General features: G+C 39.6%; 1 protein-coding gene across 5 annotated transcripts in view; it reads right to left on the reverse strand.

Moving 5' to 3' along the window:
• Nucleotides 1-26,955, reverse strand: part of CLYBL (citramalyl-CoA lyase) — a 249,291-nt gene that overhangs the window by 85,711 nt on the left and 136,625 nt on the right. For all 5 annotated transcript variants that reach the window (XM_045810999.2, XM_045810998.2, XM_045810997.2 and 2 more), the window contains exon 2: nt 22,806-22,992. In XM_045810999.2, the coding sequence (XP_045666955.1) occupies nt 22,806-22,992 (187 nt within the window). The remainder of the gene's footprint in view (nt 1-22,805; nt 22,993-26,955) is intronic.

The raw sequence follows: 26,955 nt of genomic DNA on the forward strand, positions 1-26,955 counted from the left end.
TTTATTTGACAGACAGAGAGGGCCAGAGAGAACAAGCAGGGGGAACAGCAGAGGGAGAAGGAGAAGCAGCCTCCCTGCTAAGCAGGGAGCCCGATGAGGGGCTCAATCCCAGGACCCTGGGATCATGACCTGAACCAAAGGCAGGTGCTTAACCAACTAAGCCACCCAGGTGCCCCTATTATTCAGTTTTTCAAAGATGGGAAATTCTGATATACTACAACATGGATGAGCCTTGAGGACATTATGCTAAGCAAAATAAGAAAGTCATAAAAGGACAAATACTATATAAATCCACTTATATGTGGTACCTGGAATAGACAAATTCACTGAGACAGAAAGCAGAATAGTGGACAGCAAGGGCTGGGCAGTAGGGAGAAGAGGGAGTTAGTGTTTAATGGGGACACAGTTTCAGTTTGGGATGATGACCAATGACAGAGTTGTGGAGATGGATGGTGGTAACGGTGTGCAACACTGTGAATGTACTTAATGCCACTGAATGTACAACAAAAATGGCTAAACCAGTAAATTTTATGTTAGGCATATTTTACCACAATTCTAAAAAAGTATATGGTATTAGTATCCCTCCTGGGTCGTATGCTAATAATTTACCAAGCACTTTTTCGAGGCAATGCCTTAGGTGAAGATGAGGAGAACGGGAAACTTTCAAGTACTGTGGCAGGCAACACCGAAAGACTGTAAGGCAGTTAAGGCCTTTAAGTTCCCTAAAAACTGCACTGCAGCTGCACAAATCCCATTACTCTGCCTGCGTGTAAAGGTTCACTTGGGTCATCAAGGGAGAGTAGAAAAAACAATTAGAGGTGAGAGGTCAGTTTGGACAACAAGTGGGGGCTGTGGTCATGGTGACAGCAGAGGAGGGAATTTTTTAAAAAGGCTGGAGGGAAATCAGCAAAACAGTATCAACAGGAAACCAACAGAAAAGCTCTCTGAATATCTACCTGCCAGAGTCCAAATAAGAGTTTAACTGAACAGTTCAATGTCAAATCCACATCTTTGCAAGAGCACTTTGGGGCCAGGAGGTCCAAGCTCCTGCCAGGGGCATTTTGTGATGAGGGCTCGGGAAGGCCTCTGCTTTGTTGCTGGGCACTTGCTCCCTCGCATTTATGCACTACTAATTCTTCCTCAGTTCTTCCTCCTGTTGAGTGAAAATCTATATCCGAGTCATTTGCTGATGGAGTCTGCCCTCATTCTGCCCTCTGAAACAGCACTGAACAATTCCACTCGTTCCTCTCTTTGAAGTCTTTTTTGGTTTTGAATCTTCCTTCTTCAGAATTAACAACGTCCTCAGCATCTTCAACTGCTCCTTGTACTCTAGTCTATGGCTTCAAGACCTGAACTCCAGTCATCAGATGTAGTCTGACTACTACTCTCACCTTCCTTTAGCAGGACATGTTTCCAATTAGGACTGCTATTGAACCCCACTGTAATTATGACTATGAATGTCTGAGTGCTATGCTAGATTATAAACTACTTGATGTTTCATGTGCAAAGGACCTGGGGGTTATTCATTATTCATTAAGTCAACCTATTGGACCCCCAAGATCAACATGTGAAACATCTCCTAAATGGAAGAAATAACATCTGTTGAGTATGGTGACAGATGGTAACTATATTTATCATGGGAAGCATTGCATAATGTATGAATTGTCAAATCACTATGATGTATACCTGAAACTAATGTAACACTGTATGTCAACTATACTTCAATTAAAAAAAAAAAAAGAAAAAAGAACATTTGTCAAGTGCTTAATCTGTTTTAGGCACTCTGGTAGGTGTTTTACATACATAATTTCATTTAAGCCACACATCCAGCCCATCAGGGCTGTGGCACCTGGGCTCAGTTGGTTGAACGTTCAACTCTTGATCTTGGCTCAGGTCTTGATCTCATGGTTGTGAGTTCGAGCCCCGTGTTGGGCTCCACACTGGGCGTGGAGCCTACTAAAAAAAAAAAAAAAAGAAAAAAGAAACGAAAAGAAAAGAAAAATAAAATAAAATCAGGGCTAAGTGTACACTTATAAGAAGAATTAAAGCCAGTGCATCTGGCACCAAAGCATGTTTTTTTTCCATACAGTTCCATTTCAGTTAGGATATTAGACTGCAGAGAATGGAAAACTCAATTCACACTGGCTCAACTCAATCAAGGACAGCTCTGTGACCAGCTGTCTAGCTCCACTGGTGGAGGAGCTTCTCAGTTGGCAAAGCCATCAGCTCAGCAATGTCGAGGATGCCTATTTCTTCTGCACCCACTTTGTACCCACAATGTTGCCTTTGTAGTAACAGTAAAACACACCCCTTTGTCACTATTAGCAGGAAAGAAATACTGATTTGCCATGGTTTCAAGAGTAAGGAAAACTTTCCTCGAAACCTTTACAAGACATTCTACGTCTCACTGTCTATGAAAAGTGATTGCTGCCAACAAAGATGGAATTGCCCTGTTTTGGCCTGTCAGATAGCCCTTGAGTCAGAATAGGTTTCCTGAACTCCTTATCTTAAGTTCAATGTCAGAAAAGGGTGTGTCAACCATAGTTGTGCCACCTCCACTTCCACTGAGAGTGGCATGTGCAGGCCCAGTGCTAGGTACTCCCTGGACTCCCTGCCTGCTAAGCAATCCCTGCCCTATGGGACTTCCAATCTAGTATGAAAGACAAGAAGCAGGGTGCCTGCGTGGCTCAGTCAGTTAAGTCTCTGCCTTTGGCTCAGGTCATGATCCCAGGGTCCTGGGATCGAGCCCTGAGTCGGGCTCCCTGCTCAGTGGGGAGTCTGCTTCTTCCTCTGCCTCCCTCTCCCCATGCTTGTGCTCAATCTCTCTCTGTGTCAAATAAATAAAATCTTTAAAAAACCCAAAAGACAAGAAGCACCGTACAAGTATAAGAGGTGTGATGTGTGTTACAGAAGGGAAAGGACATGGAGCACATGTAGAACACAGTCTGGAAAACTGCTGAGTCTCACTGGTTCTGGAAGTCCTCCTGAGTAATGATGGTCCTGGAGAGATTCAGACACTGCTGAGCTGAGGGAAGAGTACATGGGAAGACTGGAGTGAAGAATGAGATGAACAACTCTCACACTGAACCTTATATCCTTGAGACACCTGTCAGCCAGAGACTATTTGTTTACTCAGTCATTCATGATGCATTCATTGTACAAATATCTACCTGCCGCAGGTGAGAAGATGTGCATGTCATCGGTGAAAGGGACTTAAGAGATGATTAGGTCTGTGAATGAGCCATGCCTTACACTTAACCTCTCTTTCTCACTAGCTATCCTATTGTTTACCTGACCTTCCACTATAGTCTGCACCACCCCAAAAAGGTGAATTTCAAACCACAGGTGGTATCTTTAATGTTTGAGATAAGTTTGATTTAAAAAAAGAAAGAATTTGGAATTATTAAGATGAGGTTTTAAGCTTAAAGTAAATTTTAGTTGTGTTCTCTCATTAGGTGTTTCTATGGATCGGCTCATTCACTTCTGATTTCAAATCTCAGCATATGCACAAAGTGATAATATCCTAAGAATACATGAGGCACCTGGGTGGCCCAGTCCGTTAAGCATCTGACTCTTGGTTTCAGCTCAGGTAATGATCTCAGGGTGGTGCGATCTAGCCCAGGGTAGGGCTCTGTGTTCATAGTGGAGTCTGCTCAAGAGTCTTTCCTCTCCCTCTCCCTCCCCACCGCTCCTCCCCCTGCTCACATGTGCATGCTCTAAAATAAATAAATAAAAATCTTAAAAAAAAAAAAGATACAAACCGAGGAGAAGAGAGACAAACCGCTTGACACACAGAATTTGGCAAACAAAGCATATAAATTCAGAGGCACCTGGGTGTCTCAGTCACTTACATGTCTGCCTTTGGCTCAGGTCATGATCCCAGAGTCCTGGGATCCAGCCCCACATTGGGCCCCCTGCTCAGTCTGCTTCTCCTTCTCTATCTCCCTCTGTCCCTTTCCCCACTTGTGGACTCAGTTTCTCTCAAATAAACAAAAAAAATCTTAAAAAAAAGTATTAAAAAAAGGCATATAAATTTCACTTAGCTTTTCTAAGAAATGTTCTATTCTGGATTGCAGTAGACTGTATTTCTTTTTTCTTTTCTTTTCTTTTTTTTTAAATTTATTTATTTGACAGAGAGAGACAGCAAGAGAGGGAACACAAGCAAGGGGAGTGGAAGAGGGAGAAGCAGGCTTCCTGCTGAGCAGGGAGCCAGATGCGGGGCTTGATCCGAACACCCTGGAATCATGACCTCAGCTGAAGGCAGACACTTAACAACTGCGCCACCCAGGTGCCCCAAAAGACAATTATTTCTATTACTCCTTTTCCAAAACTTTTGGCTTTTTCCAAATCAATCAATAATCATCCAATGTAGCATTCAGTCTGATAAAAAAAAAATCCAACTGTGTACTGCAATGTCAATAAAAGAATACCTTAGGACAGTATGGGTCTAGCCATGAGGACACCTATACACACACACACACACACACACACACACACACACACACACACACATAAATTTATATATATATTTTCCCCCCTCCGTTTATTTTGGTAGTAGAAACTGCACTTAGACAATGATGTGTAACTTGCACATTGGGAATATTTCATAAATATCAAAGTAATAAGAACAGGCAAGGGGGAAAAGTGAAAACAGATTGTATTTAAAGGTTTTTAATAAATACTCCTTACCACTTGGGCTCAGATGCTTAAGTGCCAGCAGACTGGGGCACTCCAACACATCTCCAGGCACAGGCTGAGGACCACAGTGTTGGTCTTTAACCAAACCCCTCCCCTGCCCTCACTTCCTCTCTCAGGGCGGCTCCTTCTCCTACAGGGCCTGGTCCAGTTAAACCTTGTTCTCAGGAAAAGCTCTGATAAACTTGGTCCTATCAGGTAGGACTCTCTGAAAAAAAAAAGGGCAGAAAAACACCTTCCACAGGCTTGGGCCCAAAGGGACCTAAATGGCTTAAAGGACTATTTTCAGGCCAGGGATTTTGCTTCAGGGTTTGCTGGAATCAGGTCCAGACAACGCCTTCAGGGCTGGGTTCTCCACCTCTGTCCTAATCTCTCTACAGAGGCTTCATATCTGGCTCCACGTGGTGGATCCTGGACACGCTGGGCTACCCAATTCTGATGGTGGCAGCGGTGCCAACTTCGCCTCCTCTCACACAAGATCCAGAGAGAAAGAACTCTTGCCCCTCTGCCTCACCTAAGTTCCTAGACTGGTGCTGATTGGCTAATGTCACGTGTCCAGGCCTGGGCCAATCACTGCTGCAAGAAGAATTCAACTCAGTGATTGGTTAGCCCGGAACATCTGACTCAGAGGGACCAGGGTGGGGGTGGGGACATGGGGGAGAAGGGGGTGGGGAGGGGAGAGACCCAGGAGAGACGCGGGAGGCAGGGCGGGGCTGGGAACGGAAATCAGGAACCATACTCTGAAAAAGGAAAAATGGACGCTGAGTAGCAAATCACAAATGTCTTCTACATCCATTCACATTCTTCCCAGTATTTCTACTCTTGCAGGAGACAAGGCCTTAAAGCAAGAGTCTCAATGGCTCTCTGATCATGGAGTTGCCAGCACTCGGCTGTGGATGGCACTGCTTCCTCCACTCACCAAGCCACCCAGTGGCCACCAGACCTGGTGTGTGCAGAGGGACATCAGACCTCTTCTCCGACATAAGCAAACACATGACATGACTGCCTCACATGTAAACCTCTACAAAAAAACCAGGGTGTCGATGTAATTGATATGCATGTAATTATCACCATTAGTACATGCGGTAGATGCGTACAGGATTATCTACCTCAATGTGATTGATACCCATGCGGTTATCTGCCACAAAGACACACCCTTTCCTGCTTCTAATGCAATTACCTTCCTCTATATAGATGGAATTGATGCCCACGTGATGACTTGCTCCAGATCCATATGTGATTATGCCTGTGCAATTATCTAACACAATGATATGCCAGTGATTGAAACCCATGTGATTATCTGCTAAGATGATACCCATGCAAATGAAAATTGGCAAGTCCTGCAAGCTCTAATAATAACCCTCACCATAAGCCAAAACCGATGGCTAAGACTTAAAGAAAGGTTCTTTAAAAATAAAAAGGCATTTAACTGTGTATATGTGTATGTATGCAGCATGTATGACTGTCTATTAAGGAGAGAGAGATTCATCTTTTTGTAGTGTTTAAAACTTAGGACTATAAAAACGAAAAAATAAATGTCAAGTTCATATTCAGCTCTAGAGTTCTCAGATTCTAGGGTCTAATAATAACTGGAGCACTGTTACTGATTTCACAGGAAGTAGCAAAGTATTTATTCCACCACCAATTTGTGTTTTCATTCACAGACTTTGGTTCCTAGTGACTTTTTTTGCCTTTGGGTGACCACATGAGGAAACCAGGAGTAGAAAATTACTGATGTAAATAATCACATACAATTGAAGGTACAGCATCGACATATAAATCAGCAAGGCCCCATTTCCAACTCCAGAGCACGTGCCATTATTACAGACAAGGCCACACTCAGCTGTTCTTCCCAGCCTCCACTGCTCTTCTTAAAAAGAAAGAGTCTAAGTAATAGCATGTTTGGTCATTTATCTTGTTCTTTTTTCCCAATTCGCTCTTCTGACTTTTGAGAAAAGCATGTAATATCCCCATAGAATTTGATGATTTTCTTTGTTATTGTCAAAAAATGCTAATCCATGAAGAGAACCTTTCTGGGTAATGTTAATTCAGCTGCCTGTTTTATAATAGGATTATGTTTTCCAGGATTTAAAAATCCCACTTGTTAGCTACCAAACAGACTTCTACAACAGCTATAAAATCGAATTTAATCCCTATTGGCATTAACAAAATAGCTGAGGTACAATTCATGTCTAACTACACTTAACATCCTACAACCTCCAATAAACATATAACATTTCTTTTGATGTTATAAAAGGAAACTGTTCAGTGGATAACCAGTCTCATGGGTCCAATCATGCAATATCTCTAAGGCAGAACAAATGTTGTTTACATACAGTAAGGACTATGGGAAAAATGTACTTAAATGGATTAATCCATGTTTACATGTATTAATGCTCCCTTTTCCATCATGCAGATTCAAGTTAAAATGATCTTCATTTCTCTCATTTAAAAATAGTTATGGGGGGGGGACGCCTGGGTGGCACAGCGGTTAAGCGTCTGTCTTCGGCTCAGGGCGTGATCCTGGCGTGATCCTGGCGTTATGGGATTGAGCCCCACATCAGGCTCCTCCGCTATGAGCCTGCTTCTTCCTCTCCCACTCCCCCTGCTTGTGTTCCCTCTCTCGCTGGCTGTCTCTATCTCTGTCAAATAAACCAATAAAAATCTTAAAAAAAAAATAGTTATGGGGGAGTCAACTACTTGGTCTGTTAACATTTAAAGAATCTAATTAGGTTCAAATAAAATTCAGAATAGAACACTATATCAAACTTGAGGTAGAGGCTAATATTATATTTTGTTTTACAAAGGGGAGGGCATTTTTTGGAGGGTGGGTGAAGGTAGGGGCAGGCAAAGGGCCCCCAAAATGATCCTGTAGGCCAGTGAGAGTGGTAAGCAGGTTCCCTTTTGTCTTTGGCTCTTCACTTCTATATCATCCTCTCTTCAAAACTGGAGTTGAGTTGGCATTAAAGGGCCTTCTGGGAATGGAAAATTCAAGTGTGGTGAAACAGAGACATATTTCTCTTCCCACCCCCTCCCCCCTTCAGACAGGTGACTCCGGAAGCTTATGGTAGGCCAGATGGGAACAAAGATATGCTGGCAAATATTGTTTCAAGATGAAGGAGAAGAAAACAAGGAGGCTGACATGTAACATATCAACGAATATTCAGGCACTCGGAAGTTGAACATGAATCTCAGGGCAGTCCAACCTCTTTAAAGATGCAAATTGCAGTCAAACACAGAAAACAGTAGGGTTCTGTTTATCCTTTCACAAAGGGTGCAAACTGCTAATCAGGCTCCATTGCTGGGCTGGCCACTTTGTTTATCAATAAACAGGAAGACAGTTAGACTATAATTTTCCTGCCTAGTACTGGTAGCCAAAAGGAAATGCTGGCAGCTTGGTAGTACTGAGTTCCAGTTGCATCAAAACCCAATTATTATTGTAATAATGTATGGGTGTTTGCAAGTTGCACAGGCGCGCTACACATGTCCACAGAATCATGTGAAACATATTGGCAGAGAACAAGCTTGGTGATACGCGGACTAAGGAGAGCTGTCAAAATAGGCCGGTCCTCCAAGAGCTCAGCTGTGGAGTGTTGTTTAAAAACACACACACGCTGGAAAAGAGTTAACATGGCAGATATGGAAATCTCCTACATGTTCATATGACACAACACAAATGTGATTTGACGAAATTCAACAAATAGGCTTCAAAAAGGGAAATTTGGTTGGAATATGCTATAATTGCCACTACAAACTGCTACCACAGAGTACTCATATACCTTCTAAAAAAGGCATTCAGAGTTATTTTCATGTCAATAGGAATTACCTTCTTGAGATACTGTAAAACCCCAAATCTCAAATATAGCACAAGCTCCCAAATAGAACATATAATAAAAGGTCAATCGTGCATGTGTTGAGGTATTCAAATTGTCTAAATCATGACCTTAGGGTTTTGTTTCATTTGTCTGTATAGATGCATCTATAAGAGATTAAGATGCATTCCAAACTTCACATAACTCCCAAGATGGGGCATGACAAATATAAAATACCAAGAGAGTATATTTTCAACATCGTGCTTCTATTTTTTTTCAGATTTTAACAAATTTACAGTGCTTCTATTAATGCTGAAATAGTACATGTGTTAATAACAGTTTTTATATTGCTCACATGTAACTCACTTATTCATCAAATGTTTGCTGAGGACCTACTATGTACCAAGCACTATGGTAAGCTGGGGGGGATACACTGGCACCCTCTACACCTAGTTGAGTCTACCAGGAAAGCAGATGTGGAACAAGTCATTACATTAAGGCGTAATGACTGTTATGGTGAAGTAAGTCAGCCACTCTTTTTCTGTGTACCCAATCAGTTTTCAGTGCTGTGTCAGGCTCTCCAAGATGCCAAACCACAGTACCTTCCTGGCAACTTGAGATAGAGAACCACAGCTCACTTCTGCTTGGACAAAACTTGAACAAGTGAAAATTTGGTAAGTTCTGTATGGCTCTGATAATAACTCTCATTAGCAAGTGTAGTGACCACAAGTGAAGCTCTAAGGTATAGAGCTTCCCCACTTATTGGCTGTGTGACCTTGGACAAGTTTGTTAACCTCTCTGTATTACACTCAATGGGAATAACAGCACCTCTTTCATAGAGTTGCTGTGCATATGAAATGAGTGAATCCGTGCAAAGCACTTAGAAGTAGTGCCGGCACACAGGGATATTCTCAATGTTCTTTAATATTGTTCCCACACCACCTTCAGCACCACGGTCAGCTCCAAGGCTCACTCCAATTAGAACAGAGGCCAAAAAGAATGATTGTAGTAACTGCCTTTGGCCCAGAAATGAATCAAAATTCAAAATCCAAGAACACAGGAAGGAGCTGTGATAATGCCCATACCTGCTCTGACCCTAAGAACTGAAGGCTGATATGTGGAATATGTCTCCAGAGGAAATGTGGAAAACCCAGTAACACACAGCTCCTGCCCAGAGAGTGGGAGCTCCTGACCAATGGGAGGTCTTGATCTAGTTCTCCCTAACCTTTTCATAACTTGACTCCAAACTTGGGTGCTTCCTGCCCACTTCAGGCTCCTTTGCTTTGACAGCCTATTTGGAAGTTCTGCCCCTTTATTGGCCCCACTTTTCTACTTTCCTTTTTCTATGCATCTAGTCATCCATAGCTCCAAGAAAGAGAAGCTCTTGACACTCTTGCCTTGTACTAGTTGGGCCAGACCATCAGACTTCTGCTACTATGGAAAGGCAATTAGATAATGTATATGAAAGGCTTAGTAGAATACCCTACTGGGGCTCAATCTGGCTTCATTCTTCTACCCTGGGAGGCTTCAAGAATTCATACTTTACTGGAAAAACTTGAGGCATCTTTGGGAAGCCTACTTTCATCTCAGGCCGGCCCCCTGGCTCATCTTTCTCTCTAGGCTTTTCCTCTTCTGACACATGTCAAGGAAGGTTTTTTTGGTCTAGTTACCTGGAGCTAATCAATTCTTTTCCCAAAAATATGTGCTTCTTAGACTAGATTTGGGTGGAAATTCAGGGGACAACTGTTAACTTTTGTAGGTTAATTTATGACCACTGAATGACTAGCACAATTGCTTCAAACGGGAAAAAGTTGCAAAAACGTATTTGAAACAGATGGCATATCTTTATGAGAAAGGCAGGCTATGCCTTGGGTTAGTTCTTGACTTGACATTTGCCTCTGACAAGCCACACTTTTCTTTTCCCATTAAAACGCCATCTTCTTCAACCTACACAGCAGGTATAGAATAAGAATTAAACTATCATCATCCTGAGAAGCTCTGATGTATTTAAAAATATATGGCATAAGTGTATTATTTCTTTTTTTTTCCTTTTTTTTTTTTTTTTAAGATTTTATTTATTTATTTGACAGAGAGAGACAGGCAGCGAGAGAGGGAACACAAGCAGGAGGAGTGGAAGAGGAAGAAACAGGCTCCCAGCAGAGAAGCCCGATGCGGGGCTTGATCCCAGGACTCTGGGATCACGCCCTGAGCCAAAGGCAGGCTTAATGACTGAGCCACCCAGGCGCCCCAAAAGTGTATTATTTCTTAATCCCTCTCTAGATCAAAATGTTAAATTATGCCTTAAAATATACCTGCTAATTTATTATTGAAAACATGGTGATATCTAATACTTATATATTGTGACCACTAAAATAGGAAAACTTGAAAAATACACTATTCTTCGATACCAAGTATGTTGCACTGCAAAATTTCATGCTGTATCCCCTTCATTTTGGTGGTGGCTACGTGTACTTCATTCTTTAGTGACAGAGATTTAGCAAACTGAAACCTCCTGGGCTTATTTTGTGAAAATCATCTAAGGTCCCTTGATAAAAAAGAAGGGGTTTTAATTGGTAGCTAAATTTGGAATAGGGAAGTTTAATGATTTTCACTATACATTCCAAGTTATTTCTTACTTCATTTTGGAGGAAATGACTATAGTTTCTACTTTTATAAAGTTTCAGCTCATTTAAGCTGGGATCCTTTCTTTTAATCTTAATTTTGAGCTGGAGCTCAAAGATCTGTTCTAGGCTTGGGCTTTCCATAGTCAGGTATATCATATTATAGATCATACTGTCTTACTTAATTGGATTCCTGGGAATTGCAGGAAAAGAAATAACTGGTGATTTGAAGCCTGCATTTCTTTGTAAAGAGATTTTGTTGAGCTCATTAAATGTAAATTGCTGACTATTATGACCCTAATAGAGATATTTGAATCCTTGCATTAAAAAGAACCCTGTTTTGAAGAATAAAACAATGAGGGGAGAAAAGGTCAGGGTTTTTTGGGGGGGAGGTTAAAGCAATTACTCGACAAAAGGGGAAAGGTTATTTAAGGGTATGAATGGATTGATAAAAGACTGAAAACACTTTACTACTTTTATGAAAACCTGGATAGGTTTTTATATCAGAACCTTTAAGGATCAAAAAGACCTTGCAGAGTTCCTAAGCACAGTTCAGCTTTCCATACTGTTCCAGAAAGACTCACAGATACCCCAATTCCTATTGAAGAAATCTCCCAAGCTCTCAAGTCTTTTAATAAAGGCAAGGCCCCTGGGAGAGGAGCCTTCTATCCCAATTTCACACCCCTATTGAAGAGGAGTTAGCTCCCCACGCCCCTGTATACATTTAATCATTCACTGCACATCAGTTAGCTTTCTCCCTGTAGGGAGAATACACCTCACTACTCTACTAATTTATTTCAACCGAAGTAACAGCACAGAGGTATTTAAAATTAAGCTAAATGTATTTGTGTGTGCACATGATAAGTACAAATAGGGGTTTAGTGTCTATGTACTTGTGTGCGTGTGTGCGTGAGTGCGTGTGTGTGTATGCAAGAAGCCAAAATGAGAACACAAATTAGAATACATGTGTTCAGGGTAGAAAAGGATCTTCTACCTGTATGACAATTAAAGGCATTACAGAGGAACTCAAGAGTTAACTGTTTAAAATGATGAGTGTCAGGAAGTCATATTCATATTTATCAATTGATAATAAGCCAACGGCCTTGACTGACATTTTGGTGTTTCTTTCTTTCTTTCCTTTTTTTTTTTTAAGAGAGAAGAGAGTACATGCGCATGAGTGGGGAGGAGGGGCAGAGGGAGAGAGAGAATCCCAAGCAGGCTCCATGCCCATCACTGAGCCCAACTTGGGGCTCAATCCCATGACCCTGAGATCATGATATTTGATGTTTCTTAACGAGCAACTCATACTCACAAATGCAATGGCTCCAGAGTTCTGCAGTCTGACAGGTAACAAAGAGTGCTTTTTAAATTATTATTTGTGAAGAATACTTAGAAAGAGACTCACTGTTGGGGATGCAACTGCACTTCCCTTGCCTTTGCAGTGTTGCCTCCAATTGTTGTCTCCTTCACAACCACTACCTTTCTTTAGGCCTCACACGTGTACTGATATTCAAAATGGATAGCGGGAACAGAAGTATTCAAAGAACATGACCTCACAGAATGATCCTATGGGGCTTCTGAAGCACTGGGGGTTGCTTAGAAGGCAAATGGCTCCCTCTTACTTTTTGTGATGGTGGTCCTCCTGGCAGCCCTAGATCCTCTGCCAAGCGAGAAAGTGGTGGGGAAAAGAGCTGTTGTTCCAATCCCCACTAACCAGGGGCTCCCCTCGACACTCTGCTGAGGGAAGCTCTGTGACAGTCCTCCTCCTTCTGTTTCCCATAATGAAGAATGTCATTATAAATGGATCTTTGTCAGGACCCAGACCACAGCCTAGCTCTCCCTTGCACTAACAATTCTCATGGGCCCCAGGCCCTCACAGGCAGATTTGTCTTCCTTCCTCTACCATTTTCCTACTCCCTTTCTGCCAAGAAAGTAAATGCAAAGTAAAATGTATTGCTTAGCTTCTCAAGAAAGATAATCTCTTCTCTGATATACTAAGAAAAAAATACGTAAGATATTCCTAAGATAGTTGTCTCTAGCCCCCTGGTGTTAAGAAATCTGTGAGGGAAGTAGAGAGAAAAAGTGGTATTTTGTCTCTAAAGTCTTTTCTTTATTTGTCCACTATATTAAGAGAAAGGTTAAAAAAAACAGCAAAATTGGCAAACTCCATCGCATTTAGAGCTAAAACCTACCTATGTCAATATATTACCCTGTGAGAGTCAAGAATCGAAGTATGAATCAATACCAGTGACCCTTGGCATTACAAGGAGACTTGAATTAATGCATCAGACCTTTGGCCAGAAGTATAGTTAAGACAATTGCTCTTTAAATGTTTATCGAAAGTCATACAGCACTTACAGAAGGTGATATTGAAGCACAAAGAAGTAGAGTAATTTACCCAAGTTCACACTATTAGGACAAGGTGTTATCAGAATCCACACACAGGCAGCTTGGCTCCAATATCTGTGTTCTTGACCATCAAATAACTTTCCTCTATGTGAAAGAGACATCTTAAGAAACAGACTATCTATTCTAAATTTTCTAAGCTTTATTACTTTAAGAATGATACCACTACTTAAAAAAATATTTCTATAGCACTTGAGAGTTTACAAAGTGCTTTTCTATTTGAGCCTCACAGCTGGTCCTGTGGTGGGCAGTGCAGTTTCATTATCACCTATCTCATACGACACAGAAGGAAAGAGAGGCTCTTGAATTTATAGATTCAAGTTTCCTGGCTAGATAGTGTTAAAATTGGGAAATTTAAATAGGCTTTCTGTGGTGAAGTCCTCTACCCCTTCCACTGAACTGGGTCCCTGGTATCAAATCAAGGTGCCCACAGGTGACATCCCAGATTTTACTACCTTAGGTTCCCATAGAAAAGCCTTCCTTGAGTTACAATTCAAGAATTCTTCCTTTGGCTTCCTGAAGATAAGACCCCTCATGACTATAAACTCCTAACACATCCCACTACTTACAAATCAAATTAGAAGAAAAATGATATTATGTTCATGTAAGTTGCTTTTGTCTTTCAGAAGGGAACTTTCTCTCAGGAGCTATTACAGGGGATCAGAAGACACAAGGAGACATTTTTCCAAGAAGATGAGACATAAAATACTGATGCTTCTGAACATATTTAGAAGAATTTGGATAATTAGTGAAGAGGTAAGTTTTGACTTAGTGACAACTGAATACAAAACAAAGTCAGGAGAAAAAAAAGATAATTATGAACTCCAGGGGAAACAACAGGATGTCAGAGGGAAAAAAGGTAATCAGCTTATTACTACATAGTTAAACTCTAAATAGTTTTTATACTGAATACTAATCTTATCAAAGTTTTATAAAATTTTATTGGATGATTGAGGGATGAAGAAATTCACATATAGTAGTGAGGGTGGTGGTGGGGTAAATCCCATAGCAAGGAGTTAATATCATGCCTGAAATTGAAAAAATAATTCAAGAAGTGTATCACTTAGAGATAGGGGAGTTATTGCCAAAAGAGTAAGCTAGAAGAGATAAAAGGGACTGTGTCTGGAGGGGAGAAATGGAATGATGTTTATGGGCTGCTTTATCTCATAACTACTTGACTCTTTATGTGTAAAAATGAATTTTAGACTATTCTTTTTAAGTTTATTATTAAAAAAATTTTTTTTAAAGGATAGGTACTTTACTTTGGCAATATGGCAAACCACATTCTCTAAAGGACCATCCAACCATAACATGGATACATTTCAACATAAGTACTTTTTATTGCATTGCTGGGTTCTTAAGAACATAAAGGAATTTTCCAGAGGCCAACATAAAACAATAACAACAACGTAAAATGGAGTTGACTTCTAATTTATGAAGGGTCAGAAAAATAAGAAAGCTTGGAACTAAATACCTGTATCAGACCTGCTATCAGGACCCTAAGTCTGAGATCAGCGCAAAGCTGGAGGAAAACAAATTGAGACTCCAAATTAGTAATATCCCTGACTCCCAGCAAAAGCAGACACAAATTCTTAGAGGTAAGCCTTCCCATTCTAGGCCTTTGGGATTCCCAAGAATTAATTCCAATCAATATGGGTTCACATCATGAGTGCTGGTCAGTGAACAACAAAAAGTGATTTAAAAGCAAAAATAATTGAAATTGGGGGCGCCGGGCTGGCTTAGTCGGTAGAGCATCTGACTCTTTATTTCAGAGTCATGAGTTCAAGCCCCATGTTGGGCGTGGAGTCTGTTTAAAAAAAAAAAGAAAAGAAAGAAAAAGAAATAACTGAAATTGTCAGATTCAGAATTGACCAAGTAGATATGAAAAAAGTCAAAGAGAACTTCTAGATATAAAAAATATAACAATTAAAATAAAAAGCTCAAAGGATGGATGAAACAGATTAAACACAACTGAAGAGAATGAGAAAAGTGTTGGCCTCATATGAAAAACTAACCAGCAGTGTAGCACAGATAGACAAGATGACAGGAAATGTGAAAAGATACTAAGAGACGGGGAAGATAGAATGAACAGCTCCTAAATAGGTCTACTTGTCATCTCTGAAGGAAAGAATAGAAAGAATGGATTAGAAGCGACATGTGAATTGCTAATGGTAGAAATTTTATAGAACTGATAAAGACATGAATCCACAAATATACGAAAAGTACCTTATACTAAGTAAAGGAAGGAAAACGAGAAAGAAGGGGAGGAGGAATAAGCCAACACCTAGTCAATATTTTCTTAAGATTTTATTTCTTTATCTATTTGAGAGAGAGAGAGAGAGAGAGAGAGAGAGTGTGTGTGTGTGTGTGTGTGTGTGTGTGTGAGTGGGGTGGGGTGGGGAGAGGCAGAGGGAGAGGGAGAAAGAGAATCTCAAGCAGACTCCCCGCTGAGTGTGGAGCCTGACATAGGGCTAATTCTCATGACCTTGAGATCATGACCTGAGATGAAATCAAGAGTCAGATGCTTAACCAACTGAGCCACCAATGTGCCCCAACACTTAGTCAACATTTTACTGAAACTTTAGTACACCAAAGACAAGATCTTAAAAGCAGCCAAAGAAGAAAAGGCAAGTAACCTTGTTTGTAGACTGACAATAGAGTTCCCATTAGCAATAATAGAAACCAGAAGACAATGAAGTAATATCTTCAGAGTTCTGAGAGAAAATAGATTTCACTCAGATTTCTCTACCTAGCCAAACAACAAAGACATTTTCAAACAAATAAAAACTGTGAGAGTTCTCCACCAACGAAACTTTGCTATACAGGAAACTCTGAAGAAGGCACATAAGAAGAGAGAAAGATGACCCTAGAATGAAGGTCTGAGATGTAAAAGAAGAAATAATAAGCAAGTTAAAGAAGTGATACAATATGTAGGTTAATCTAAATAAATACTGTATATGTAAAATAATGATAGCAATAATACAAAATTTGTGAGATTACAAAGAGATCATTGAAATACTAGGCAAAAATAACATCAATTACAAGAGAGAGGATTGGATTTAAAGTTTTCTAAACTTCTGTATTGTCCAGGAAGAGGGTGAAGATTAATTTTAGGCTTTGTTAAGTATACTGGTAAAATTTCAAGCGTAACCAATAAAAGTTAGAAATACAGTCATAACTTCTAAACTAAGAGAGGAAAACAGGGACTAAGAAAACAAAACAAGAAAGTCAAATAATCTTTAAAAGGCAGGAAAGATGAGGGAAAAAAAACCCAAACAAACCCATAGAAAGACGAGAAAAATAGGGCAAATAATAACGGTATATTTAAATCTAAATTCATCAGTAATTACATTAGAAGTAAATGGGGCGCCTGGCTGGCTCAGTTGGTGAAAGATGCGACTCTTGATCTTGGGGTTGTGTAGAGATTACTTAAACATAAAGATAAAAATAAAAAGTAAGTGGATTAATGTTCCAGTTAGAAGACAGAGACTGTCCACATAGGTATAAAAATTTTAAAAACAATAGGAAACATATGTAAAACATAAAGATATGGAAAAGTTGAAAGCAAAAGGCTAAAAACAATATACTGGGCAGATGCTAACCAAAAGGAAGCTGGTATATTCATATCAGACCACAGAAACTTTAAAGTAAAAACATTTTAGGGCATAATAATAAATGATTCAATATACAAGGAAGATATAATAATTCTGAATTTGTAGACACCCAATAAAATAGGTTCAAACTATCAGCAGCAAAAATTGATAGAACTACAGGGAAAATTGGCAAATTATCCACTAAATTTCAACTAGCCTCTCAATTACTGATATATCAAAGAGATAAAAATCAGAAAAGATTTGGGTATTTGAATAATATAATTAACAAGTTTGGTCTAATGGAAAAATATACAGAACTCTGGTCTAGTAAACAGAAATTACACATTCTTCTTTTTTTAAAAAATTTTATTTATTTATTTGACAGCGGGAGACGCAGTGAGAGAGCACAAGCAGGGGGAGTGGTAGAGGGAGAAGCAGGCTTCCCGCCGAGAAGGGAGCCCAATGCGGGGCTGGATCCCAGAATGCTGGGATCATGACCTGAGCCGAAGGCAGACGCTTAACGACTGAGCCACCGAGGCGCCCCAGAAACTACACTTTCTTCTTAATCACACATGAAACATTTACAAGGATGGCTCATATAAAGCAGAACTCAACACATTTCTAAAAATCAGCATTATTCAGATCACATTCTCTAACCATCATGCAACCAAGATAGAGGTCAGCAATAAAAGAATAAATAAAAAATCTCTCATATGCTTGAAAATTTAAAAATTCTAAGGCTCTGCGACTTACTCAAACTGTGGTCTACAGACCACTCTGGTCCACAATTTCTGGTCCATAAACCATGACACTGGGAGGTATGTATGAAATAGGGAGTATGAATTTAGAAACTTTTCTATAGTAATTGACATTGTTGTGACAGCCAAGCAGTGTTTAATTTTTTTAGCAATTCTTTTTTTTTTGTATTTTATAAAAGTATCAGTCAACAATAGATTAGAAATGTTAAAAAAACAAAATAAAGTAACAACAAATAAAAATAACCAAATTGGTTCTTTACCACAGAGAGTTTGGGATGCACTCTTTAGTAGCTCCTGTATCAAGCAAGAGATCAAAATGGAAATTAAAAAATACTTAGAACCTGGGAACCTGGGTGGCTCAGTCAGTTAAGCATGCAACTTGTGATTTTGGCTCAGGTCATGACCTCATGGGTTGTGAGATGGAGCCGCACCTCACCCTCCTCATCAGGCTCCTCACTCAGCAGAAGTCTGGCTGGGATTCTCTATCTCCTTCTGCCCTTCCCCCAACTCATGCACGCACGCACTCGTTCTCTCTCTCAAATAAATAAATAAATAAATAAATAAATAAATAAATAAATCTTAAAAAAAATACTTAGAACCAAATGAGAATAAAAAATACATGTTCTGGGGCGCCTGGGTGGCACAGCAGTTAACCGTCTGCCTTCGGCTCAGGGTGTGATCCCGGCGTTATGGGATCGGGCCCCACATCAGGCTCCTCCGCTATGAGCCTGCTTCTTCCTCTCCCACTCCCCCTGCTTGTTTTCCCTCTCTCGCTGGCTGTCTGTATCTCTGTCAAATAAATAAATAAAATTAAAAAAAAAAATCTTAAAAAAAAGAAAAATACATGTTCTTATAGACCTATCTGCTTGGATTATAACTTCTTACTTTTTGCCTGTCTCATCACCAGCCTTTAAGTCCTCCACGTTGGGGACCATACAATCATCTTTGTTCCCCTCCTTCTTGCCACAGTGCCTGGTTGAGTAGATATTCAATGTTTATTTAGATACTGAGTGTCTAAATTTACATATTTAAGCTTAAATATTAAATAAATTTAAATATTTACTTAAATATTTACTCAACTAAAATAGCAGCCCTGGAATCCTCTCTCTATTTATTATACTCCTACTTTCTTGGCCTCACCCAAGTGTCATGGAGATTCACCAGAAATCTGCATTACTTGGCTTATTTTCACTGTGTCCCAGCAAGCAGTGGCTTATGCAGTCCTGTATCTCCTCATGCATTTAACAACGAAAAGAAAAAGGTAAGAGGGGAGTGGAGACAGTTTTTTCATCATCCATACTTGGGAAGGTGAGCTGGTAGTGCCATCCTTGACATGAAGGAGCTACTTAAACACAAACTGGATTAGCAGGACAGGATTAGAGCATGCTGGAAGGTATTATACACTTATAAACTGCTCTGTGGAAACTCCTATTGTTTTCATTATAAACCCATACTCCACAGTGTCAATCAAATGAAATATTGAATTAGTCTACTAATAAAAAAGAAATAAAATGAGATACAAAATGAAGCAACTTAAGTTTTAGTAGTGCCAAGAAAGTTGATTAGACAATAATAGTTGAGTTTAGCAAACTATAATTAGAACATCTGAAATGAGTTTTAATACGGATTTCTTCTTAAGAAATAAACTCCCTAAAAATGGTCTCTACTCCATCTTGTTCATCGAGAAGACTAATATCCAATAAGAAATATGATTAAGGGACGCCTGGGTAGCGCAGTCGTTGGGCGTCTGCCTTCGGCTCAGGGCGTGATCCCGGCGTTCCGGGATCGAGTCCCACATCGGGCTCCTCCGCTGGGAGCCTGCTTCTTCCTCTCCCACTCCCCCTGCTTGTGTCCCCTCTCTCTCTGGCTGTCTCTATCTCTGTCAAATAAATAAATAAAATCTTAAAAAAAAAAAAAAGAAATATGATTAAAAGGTGACTTCAACAAAGAAAAAAAGAATATATGTGCAATATGTGAGAAGTTTCAGATGTATCCGGACATTTCAAATGAGTTGAAGTCCCTAGGTCTAAACAGATTACAATCCCAAGACACAAAAAGAATTTGTAGAGGAGAACACGGAGCTCCCATTACCTTCAAGAAACCATGGAATACACAAAGGTGACAAAAGATAAAGAGAAGCCAAGGTACAAACTTACCAAGAAAGGGGGAAAAGTTTAATTATGGGATTATGCAGAGAGGTGAACTTGAGGCTGATTCCTAGCAAAAATTCTAGGAGATTCGAATCTTGGTTCTATATTTAATGGCACTGTGACCTTGGACATATCTCAAAACTGCTGTATTAAATGAGGTTACATGTAAAAAGTATTTTATATAGCACCTCCTACATAGAAAACTCTTGGTAAATGGTAACTGTTACTATTTTTCTATCTCCAGCACTTCAAAATGAAGATGGTAACAACTAGGTACTGATATGGGTTCTTTAAGATCAAGTCTCGTCTGCTTAACCTGTCTTTCTGGCAAGGTGTAAGTGCAGGGGGAGAAGGTATTTCTAGGTAGGTAAATTGGGATGGTATCTTTGTTTTGAAATGGCATTAGAAAAAAAATCTCTTGTAATATCCTCATGAAAAGATTGGATTTTAGGAGCGTTAGATGACTGAATAACCATACTCACAGTATTGATTCATTAACTGACCTCTCCATGCCTCAGTTCTATCTGTAGAAACAGTATAATAGTACCTCGCTTGGTTGTTATGCAAAATTAAAGCCCTTAAAACAGTGCCTGGCATTTAGTCAGCACTTTACAAATAAAACATAACAGAAGCTTCTAGTTGCATGCTTGTGCAATACTTGGCTCCAACCTCTTCAACTTTTAAATGAGAAACTGGTTAAATTTTCATATGATATGCTGGTCAAATTCTCAAATGCTAATGATGAATGATGAAATCAAAATCCAGAAAGACCTTGATAGGTAAGGGCTATGAAATAAAATATATGAGATAAAATTAGTTCCTGGATAGAGATTTCAAGAAAAATTTTTTTACAAGTCCAGCAATTAATGGGAAGTTTAACTGCGCTAAGAGAACTGGAGTGTCCTGATGAAGACACTGTTTGGATATAAACATAAAGATGGCAGGCAGAGCTGGCCCATCATGAATTCTTCCTTCCCCTTCCCTTCCTTAGCTTCCCTGTAAGTGGAGGTAGTAGGATGAGCTTGAGAACATGGGTGAACAGTAAGGAAATGTGAGGCGAGAATGGACCATATTTCCAACTTATCTGGGTGGCAAGAAACATCCTCTGGCGAATATGGGAAGATAGCCTCAAGATTTGTGGAGAAATATAATTAGAAGTTTATCAGGGTACCTAATGGCTCACTGTGCTACATGCTAAAATAAATTCCCCTCTAATCACGATTACTACAGGATTTATCTAATCTATTTCCTATAGGAAATCAAGCTACTCTCAGGCATTTTATCAAACTTTTTCCTCATAATAATCCCTGTCCCTGACAAAAGAAGATTTTGTCATCCCACAGTATAGATAAGAAATTGAGGCAAAGAAGTAAAGTGAATTGCCCTGGGTCACAAAGAACTGAAATTACAATTTAGTATCTAATCTTAGAGTGCACTACATGAGTTTTGGAAGGGAGCATACTGGAAGCACATTATATCCTTCAAGAAAAGGCCTATTTACCTTAATCTCTGGGAAAAAGATTAATTGTATTTTCCTTGGGGCATGCCAAAGATGTTGAGGAGACGCTTTAGATTCCACATGCTTATTCTAATCCTTTTCCAAATACTTGAAAAGTCTTAATTTGACCATTAGGAAGATGCTGGAAGTTAACTTTTTCTTTTTTAATTAAGGCAAATATTTGTTTGCTAGACTCTCCAAGGAAAGCAATTAATCGAGAAAGCTGTACAGTACAGCCATGCTATTTCAGATCACTTAAGACAAGAAAGTGTCCAAATAGGCATAAATCCAGGTGGTCAGCTCTCTCTGTCCCCCAGCCCCACAATCTATTCCCAGACAACCTCACTGTCTAGGGACTAGGTAGAGAAAGGTCAAGTAAAAACATGTTTTTAACTTAAAAAGTTCCATGAAAACATAAATTATTGTTAGAATGATTTACACATAATTATTTCACCTACTTACTGAACAAATCCATCCTCACTTATAAAAACCTGGAAAATGAAGTTAAGCAAACTAAATGAAACAAAAAGCACCCATTATGCCACCACCCAGTAAGAACCTCTTGCACCTGTTGGCAATGGGATATTTCTTAAGGCTCAGTTCTATGGTCAGGCCATGAGGAAATCAGCCAAAAGCTGCAACCCTAAGGTTCTGCAGGTAGTTTCCCTTAAATTAAGTAGGAAAAATGGTGACTTATTCATAGAAGTCTATCTTTTATTTTCTTGGCACTTGTTCCAGAAGAGATAAAGCCATTTCTCTATATTAAAAAGAAATAAATTCCTGAGGCACCTGGGTGGCTCAGTCAGTTGAGCGTCTGACTCTTGGTTTCAGCTCAGGTCTTGATCTCAGGGTAGTGAGTTCAAGCCCTGCATTGGGCTCCAGTGTGGAGCCTACTTAAAAAAAAGAAATAAATTCCTAGTTGCATCTTACTGGCCTAAAAAATTTACACCACAATTCCTGGATTAACTCATTTACCCAAACTGATAAATTGCATAGCCAAAATGGATTGAGTGCCTATCTCTTTATTAATATATCCACATAGTCACATATACTGAATGTCATGATTTTAAGTATATTCTGGTTGGGTTCTTCCTTTCTCTTGGAGAAAAGAGACACATTTGGAACCCATAGGAAGGCTGGGTCAAGAATATATTAGTAATTACAAAAGGTGCGTATGGTAGAATCTTTTCAACTAGTGAGCGATGTTACCAAGATAGAACCAAATTTCAATCCATTTCTTTTTCCTGTTCTAAGGAAAAATCATGCTATTACCTTTTTGTTCATAGCCACACCATCCTCGCAGTCAAGCACTGCACAATCTACGTTCAGGGAGGGAATCTTCCTTATTTTCTTTTCATCATTTCCAGGTACGTAGAGCACTGCCCTCCGGGGAATGTACCTGTGATTGGATGAGGAACTATATCCAAGCCTGGGCACATCAGCTGCCAAAAATGGTTTCCTGCAGGAGACAGAATTGGGGTTAGTCTAGAATAGAATCTATTTACAAATTTTGAAAAACCTTATTTTAATGCAAAATTAAAATAGAAAACATGATAATCTATTTTAATTTCAGCAGATCACAATCACATATAACAACCAGGAAAACAATAATAACAGAAGTAACCAAGAAACAAAATGTCATTTTGGCTAAAGTTTAAAAATATGTAGCACTGTTTACTGAGGCAACCTTCACACAAAAGAAGGAGTGTGTACCTATTTCATCTTGGAAAAACACTTATGGTATTAATATATTATCCAGACAGTATCCATGGACAAAAAGGAAAGAAATTTGTATCCAGAAGTATCCATAACTATCTACAATTATATGAAAATAGAAGCAAAAAATAAACAACCTATGTAAGTCTATGGCCCTCTCCTTGCCAATGAGTCTAAAGTAGGCAAATAACTGACCCAAGTTCAATTTTAACGACAGACAAGGATGGTTGGCTACTTCGTAAGTGAGCAGAAAGAATAACAAATGGAAAAGATCATTACTAGCTCTGGAATGGTGGGCAACTTCATTACTGAAAACTTCAGAATTCTTCATCGATAAAAATAATACTAATTTTGCAGGCTGTTGAGAGGATTCAGTAAAAGAAAAGGCGGCACATGAAGTGCTCAGCGAGAGCCTGGCAGATGTGGTGGTGGGCATACCACGAGTACAGACTGCTGTTATTCTTAGTGGAGAAACTAGCTGTCAGTACCCCCTGCCTGCTTCTGACCCCTGCTCTCTTCCTTCCATTTCCTCCTGGACTCAGTTTAACCTCCTGTGGAAGTAAGAGGAGTTGGCTAGAACCTTGTTTGCCTCATTACAGCCCTCACCCTTAACCTGGTCCATAATTTGGTGCCGGGAAAACTATGGTTTAGCCCATAATATTGGTAAAGGAGGGTGAGATCAGGGCCAGCTACATAATTTGTGGGCCCAGAGTAAAACGAAAATATAGACCCTTGTTCAAAATCTATTAGAAATTTTAAGGCGGTGACAGAAGAACATCAACCAAGCACTAGACCCTTCTAAGCACAGAGCCGTGTGTGACTGTTCAGGTCATATATCTATGAAGCCAGCCCTCCCCATAATTGACAAGCTATATGTTATGAAGCGCCCAGTTAAGGAAGGGTTAAGGCCACAGCAAGTCAGAAACACCCTAATGTTTTACTCTGCCCCTAGTAAATAGCATCATCCTTTCCAAAAATGTATCAGCTGTACTTTTCATGAAAGCCCTTTTTGGAAGCTATCCTAAGTTAATGCCATCAAATATTTTGCATGGTTGTAACATTTTGCCATGATTCGTGTGCCTTGTGACAATGAATCTCAAGAAAAAGCATTCACTCTTTGGCGGCCTACCAATTTTGTGTGTGGCCCCTCATTTGTTCTTGGAGCCAACCTTAATATACTATAAAACTTGAGTCTGAGTCTTATTTTCCTACGCCATAAGCATTGTGCTACATAAGGTATGATCAGATACAGATGGATTTTAAAAGTGTACACATCTTGGGGCACCTGGGTGGCTCAGTTGGTTGGGCACCCGACTCTTGGTTTCAGCTCAGGTCATGATCTTGGGGTTGTGAGATCAAGCCCCAAGTTGGGCTCCACACTTAGTGGGAAGTCTGCTTGGGATTCTCTCTCTCTCTCCCTCTGCCCCTCCTGTGTGCCTTCTCTCTCTCTTTCTCACTCTTTTTCTGAAATAAATAAAATCTTTGAAAAGGTATATATGTTTTACAAGACATTTTAATATAAAATATATTATGAAAAAAACATATATTATGGTCTGCTAATTGAAGAATAACTGAAATATCTGTCATCGTTTTGCACTGACTGGAAATACTTGGTTTATCTTTAAAAATGATACATAGCATCATCTTTAAACTCCTACAGCATTTATCACTCCAAACTGCATTTATCACTGCAAACCAGAACCAGCAAAGGACTGCCTGATATCAAGGCTGCTATCGAGGATAAAGTACTGCTATCAAGGCTAAAGTTAATCAAGGTGGCAGATGCATTCTGGAAAGGCAACTAATGATACAAATCAAAAGACTTAAAAAGTTTCCTACTTTTTGGCCCAGTAATTTCAAGTTATTGATGAAATTCTTTTTGGGAATTGTTGTAGACTGAATGTTTGTGTTTCCCTAAAATTCATATGTTGAAACGTAATCCCTAGTGTATTTGGAGGTTGGGCCTTTGCGAGGTGATTAAATCTTGAGGGTTTTTATCCTTAGAAAAAAGGCCCCAGAGAGCTCCCTGCCCCCTTTTGCCATGTGAGGACATGGTGAAAAGACTGACGTCTACAACCAGGAAGTGAGTCCTCATGAGACAGCAAATCTGTCGGAGCCTTGATCTTGGACTTCCCAGCCTCCAGAACTGTGAGAAATAAATTTCTGTTGTTTATAGGTTACCCAGTCTACGGTATCCTGCTATAGCATCTGGAACAAACTAATAGACAGAATCTTAAGAAAATAATTAGAAATAAGACTAGATATGTAGATATTAAGAAACTAGATATTAAGAAACTGAAAACAACTTTTAGGTCAACAGTAGGATGAATTATAGGACAAACATTCAAGAAATATAATGTTATTGTTAAGAATTATGTTTATAAAAATATTTAATGTTAAGATAATTACTCTTGTTTTTAGACAGAGGATATAACATTATATATGCAGTAACATCTTAACTTTGAAAAAAATGCAAGGGAAAATATCTGAAAGGAAATACACCAAAATGTTATTAGGGATGCCCCTGAACTATAGAATTTGGGATTAAGATTTTCCTGCCTCTGCACATTTTTTCCCTATTTTGCATATATACTAGAAAAAGCATCATTTTTTTAAATTCCTTTTTTTTTAAAGTTTTATTTAATTAAGTAATCTCTACGCCCAACGTGGGGCTCTAACTCACGAGTCTGAGATCAAGAGTCACATGTTCTTCCAAGCCAACCAGGAGCTCCTTTAAAAAATTCCTTTTCCAACTGGCTTAAAACAGGTCAATAGAACCATTCAAAAGGTCTCAAGTAGCAGCATAACATAGTAGAAAATGTTAAAATGGACTATATGCAATTTGGGATATCTGACCATTTTTGACCTATGAAAATGGTAATTTTATATCGTTCAACCCAATACTGTGATTGGCATTCAGAAGATGGGATAAGAAGCAAGACGCCATGTCACTCCAAGTGTTAATTTCCTCTTCAGTGAGAAGCAACATATAGCCACCTCATACAGGGGAGAGCTCACCACAAGCAGTAAAGCATCATGCACTTAGTTACTATGATTATCTGAAACTTGTCACCCATGTGTGATGCTAGTCAGCACAGCCCTGCATCAGGAATCTTGTCTCCAGCACCGTGAACTAGATCCTGAGCCCTTTGAGGGAGAGCAAGGCCTATATCTCCTCCACACTGCTCAGCACAGGGCCTCACACATAAGAGGTACAGCATTCCTGTTGCCTTATCACCTTAAAAAGCCAGCAATTCAGAGGTGGTAATGTAGGACGGATCTGCAACCACACTGTCCTTATTCTTCTTGTGAAGAGTCAAGTTTCGGTGGGGATTATAGGGAGGAGGTCATTTTTATTCCCTCTCTCCTATACCATCCTGGACACTTTAATCTGCCCCACAGTCTGTTGCTCCTTCTCCATGTTTATCCCCTCCTTTCCATAAACACAGTGTTTACATCCTAGCTTATTTAGGGCCTCATTAACCTAGACCTAGATGACTATGGAAGCCTCTTGTTGATCCTGCTTTCCACTATGTTCTTTCATTTGTTTGTTCATTCATTCACTCATTCAGCAAGCACTGAGTAAGCACCTACCGAGAGACCTACACTGGGTCTCCACTAGCACGTCAGGTCCTTTTGTGTAAATAAGAAAAAATGGCCCCCTCACACCTTCCAGCAGGTAGAAGGGCAAAAAGACACCTTCTAC

This window comes from Ursus americanus, chromosome 10 (genome assembly GCF_024610735.1).
Source record: "Ursus americanus isolate L20-20 chromosome 10, mUrsAme1.1.p, whole genome shotgun sequence".
Classification (NCBI taxonomy): Eukaryota; Metazoa; Chordata; class Mammalia; order Carnivora; family Ursidae; genus Ursus; species Ursus americanus.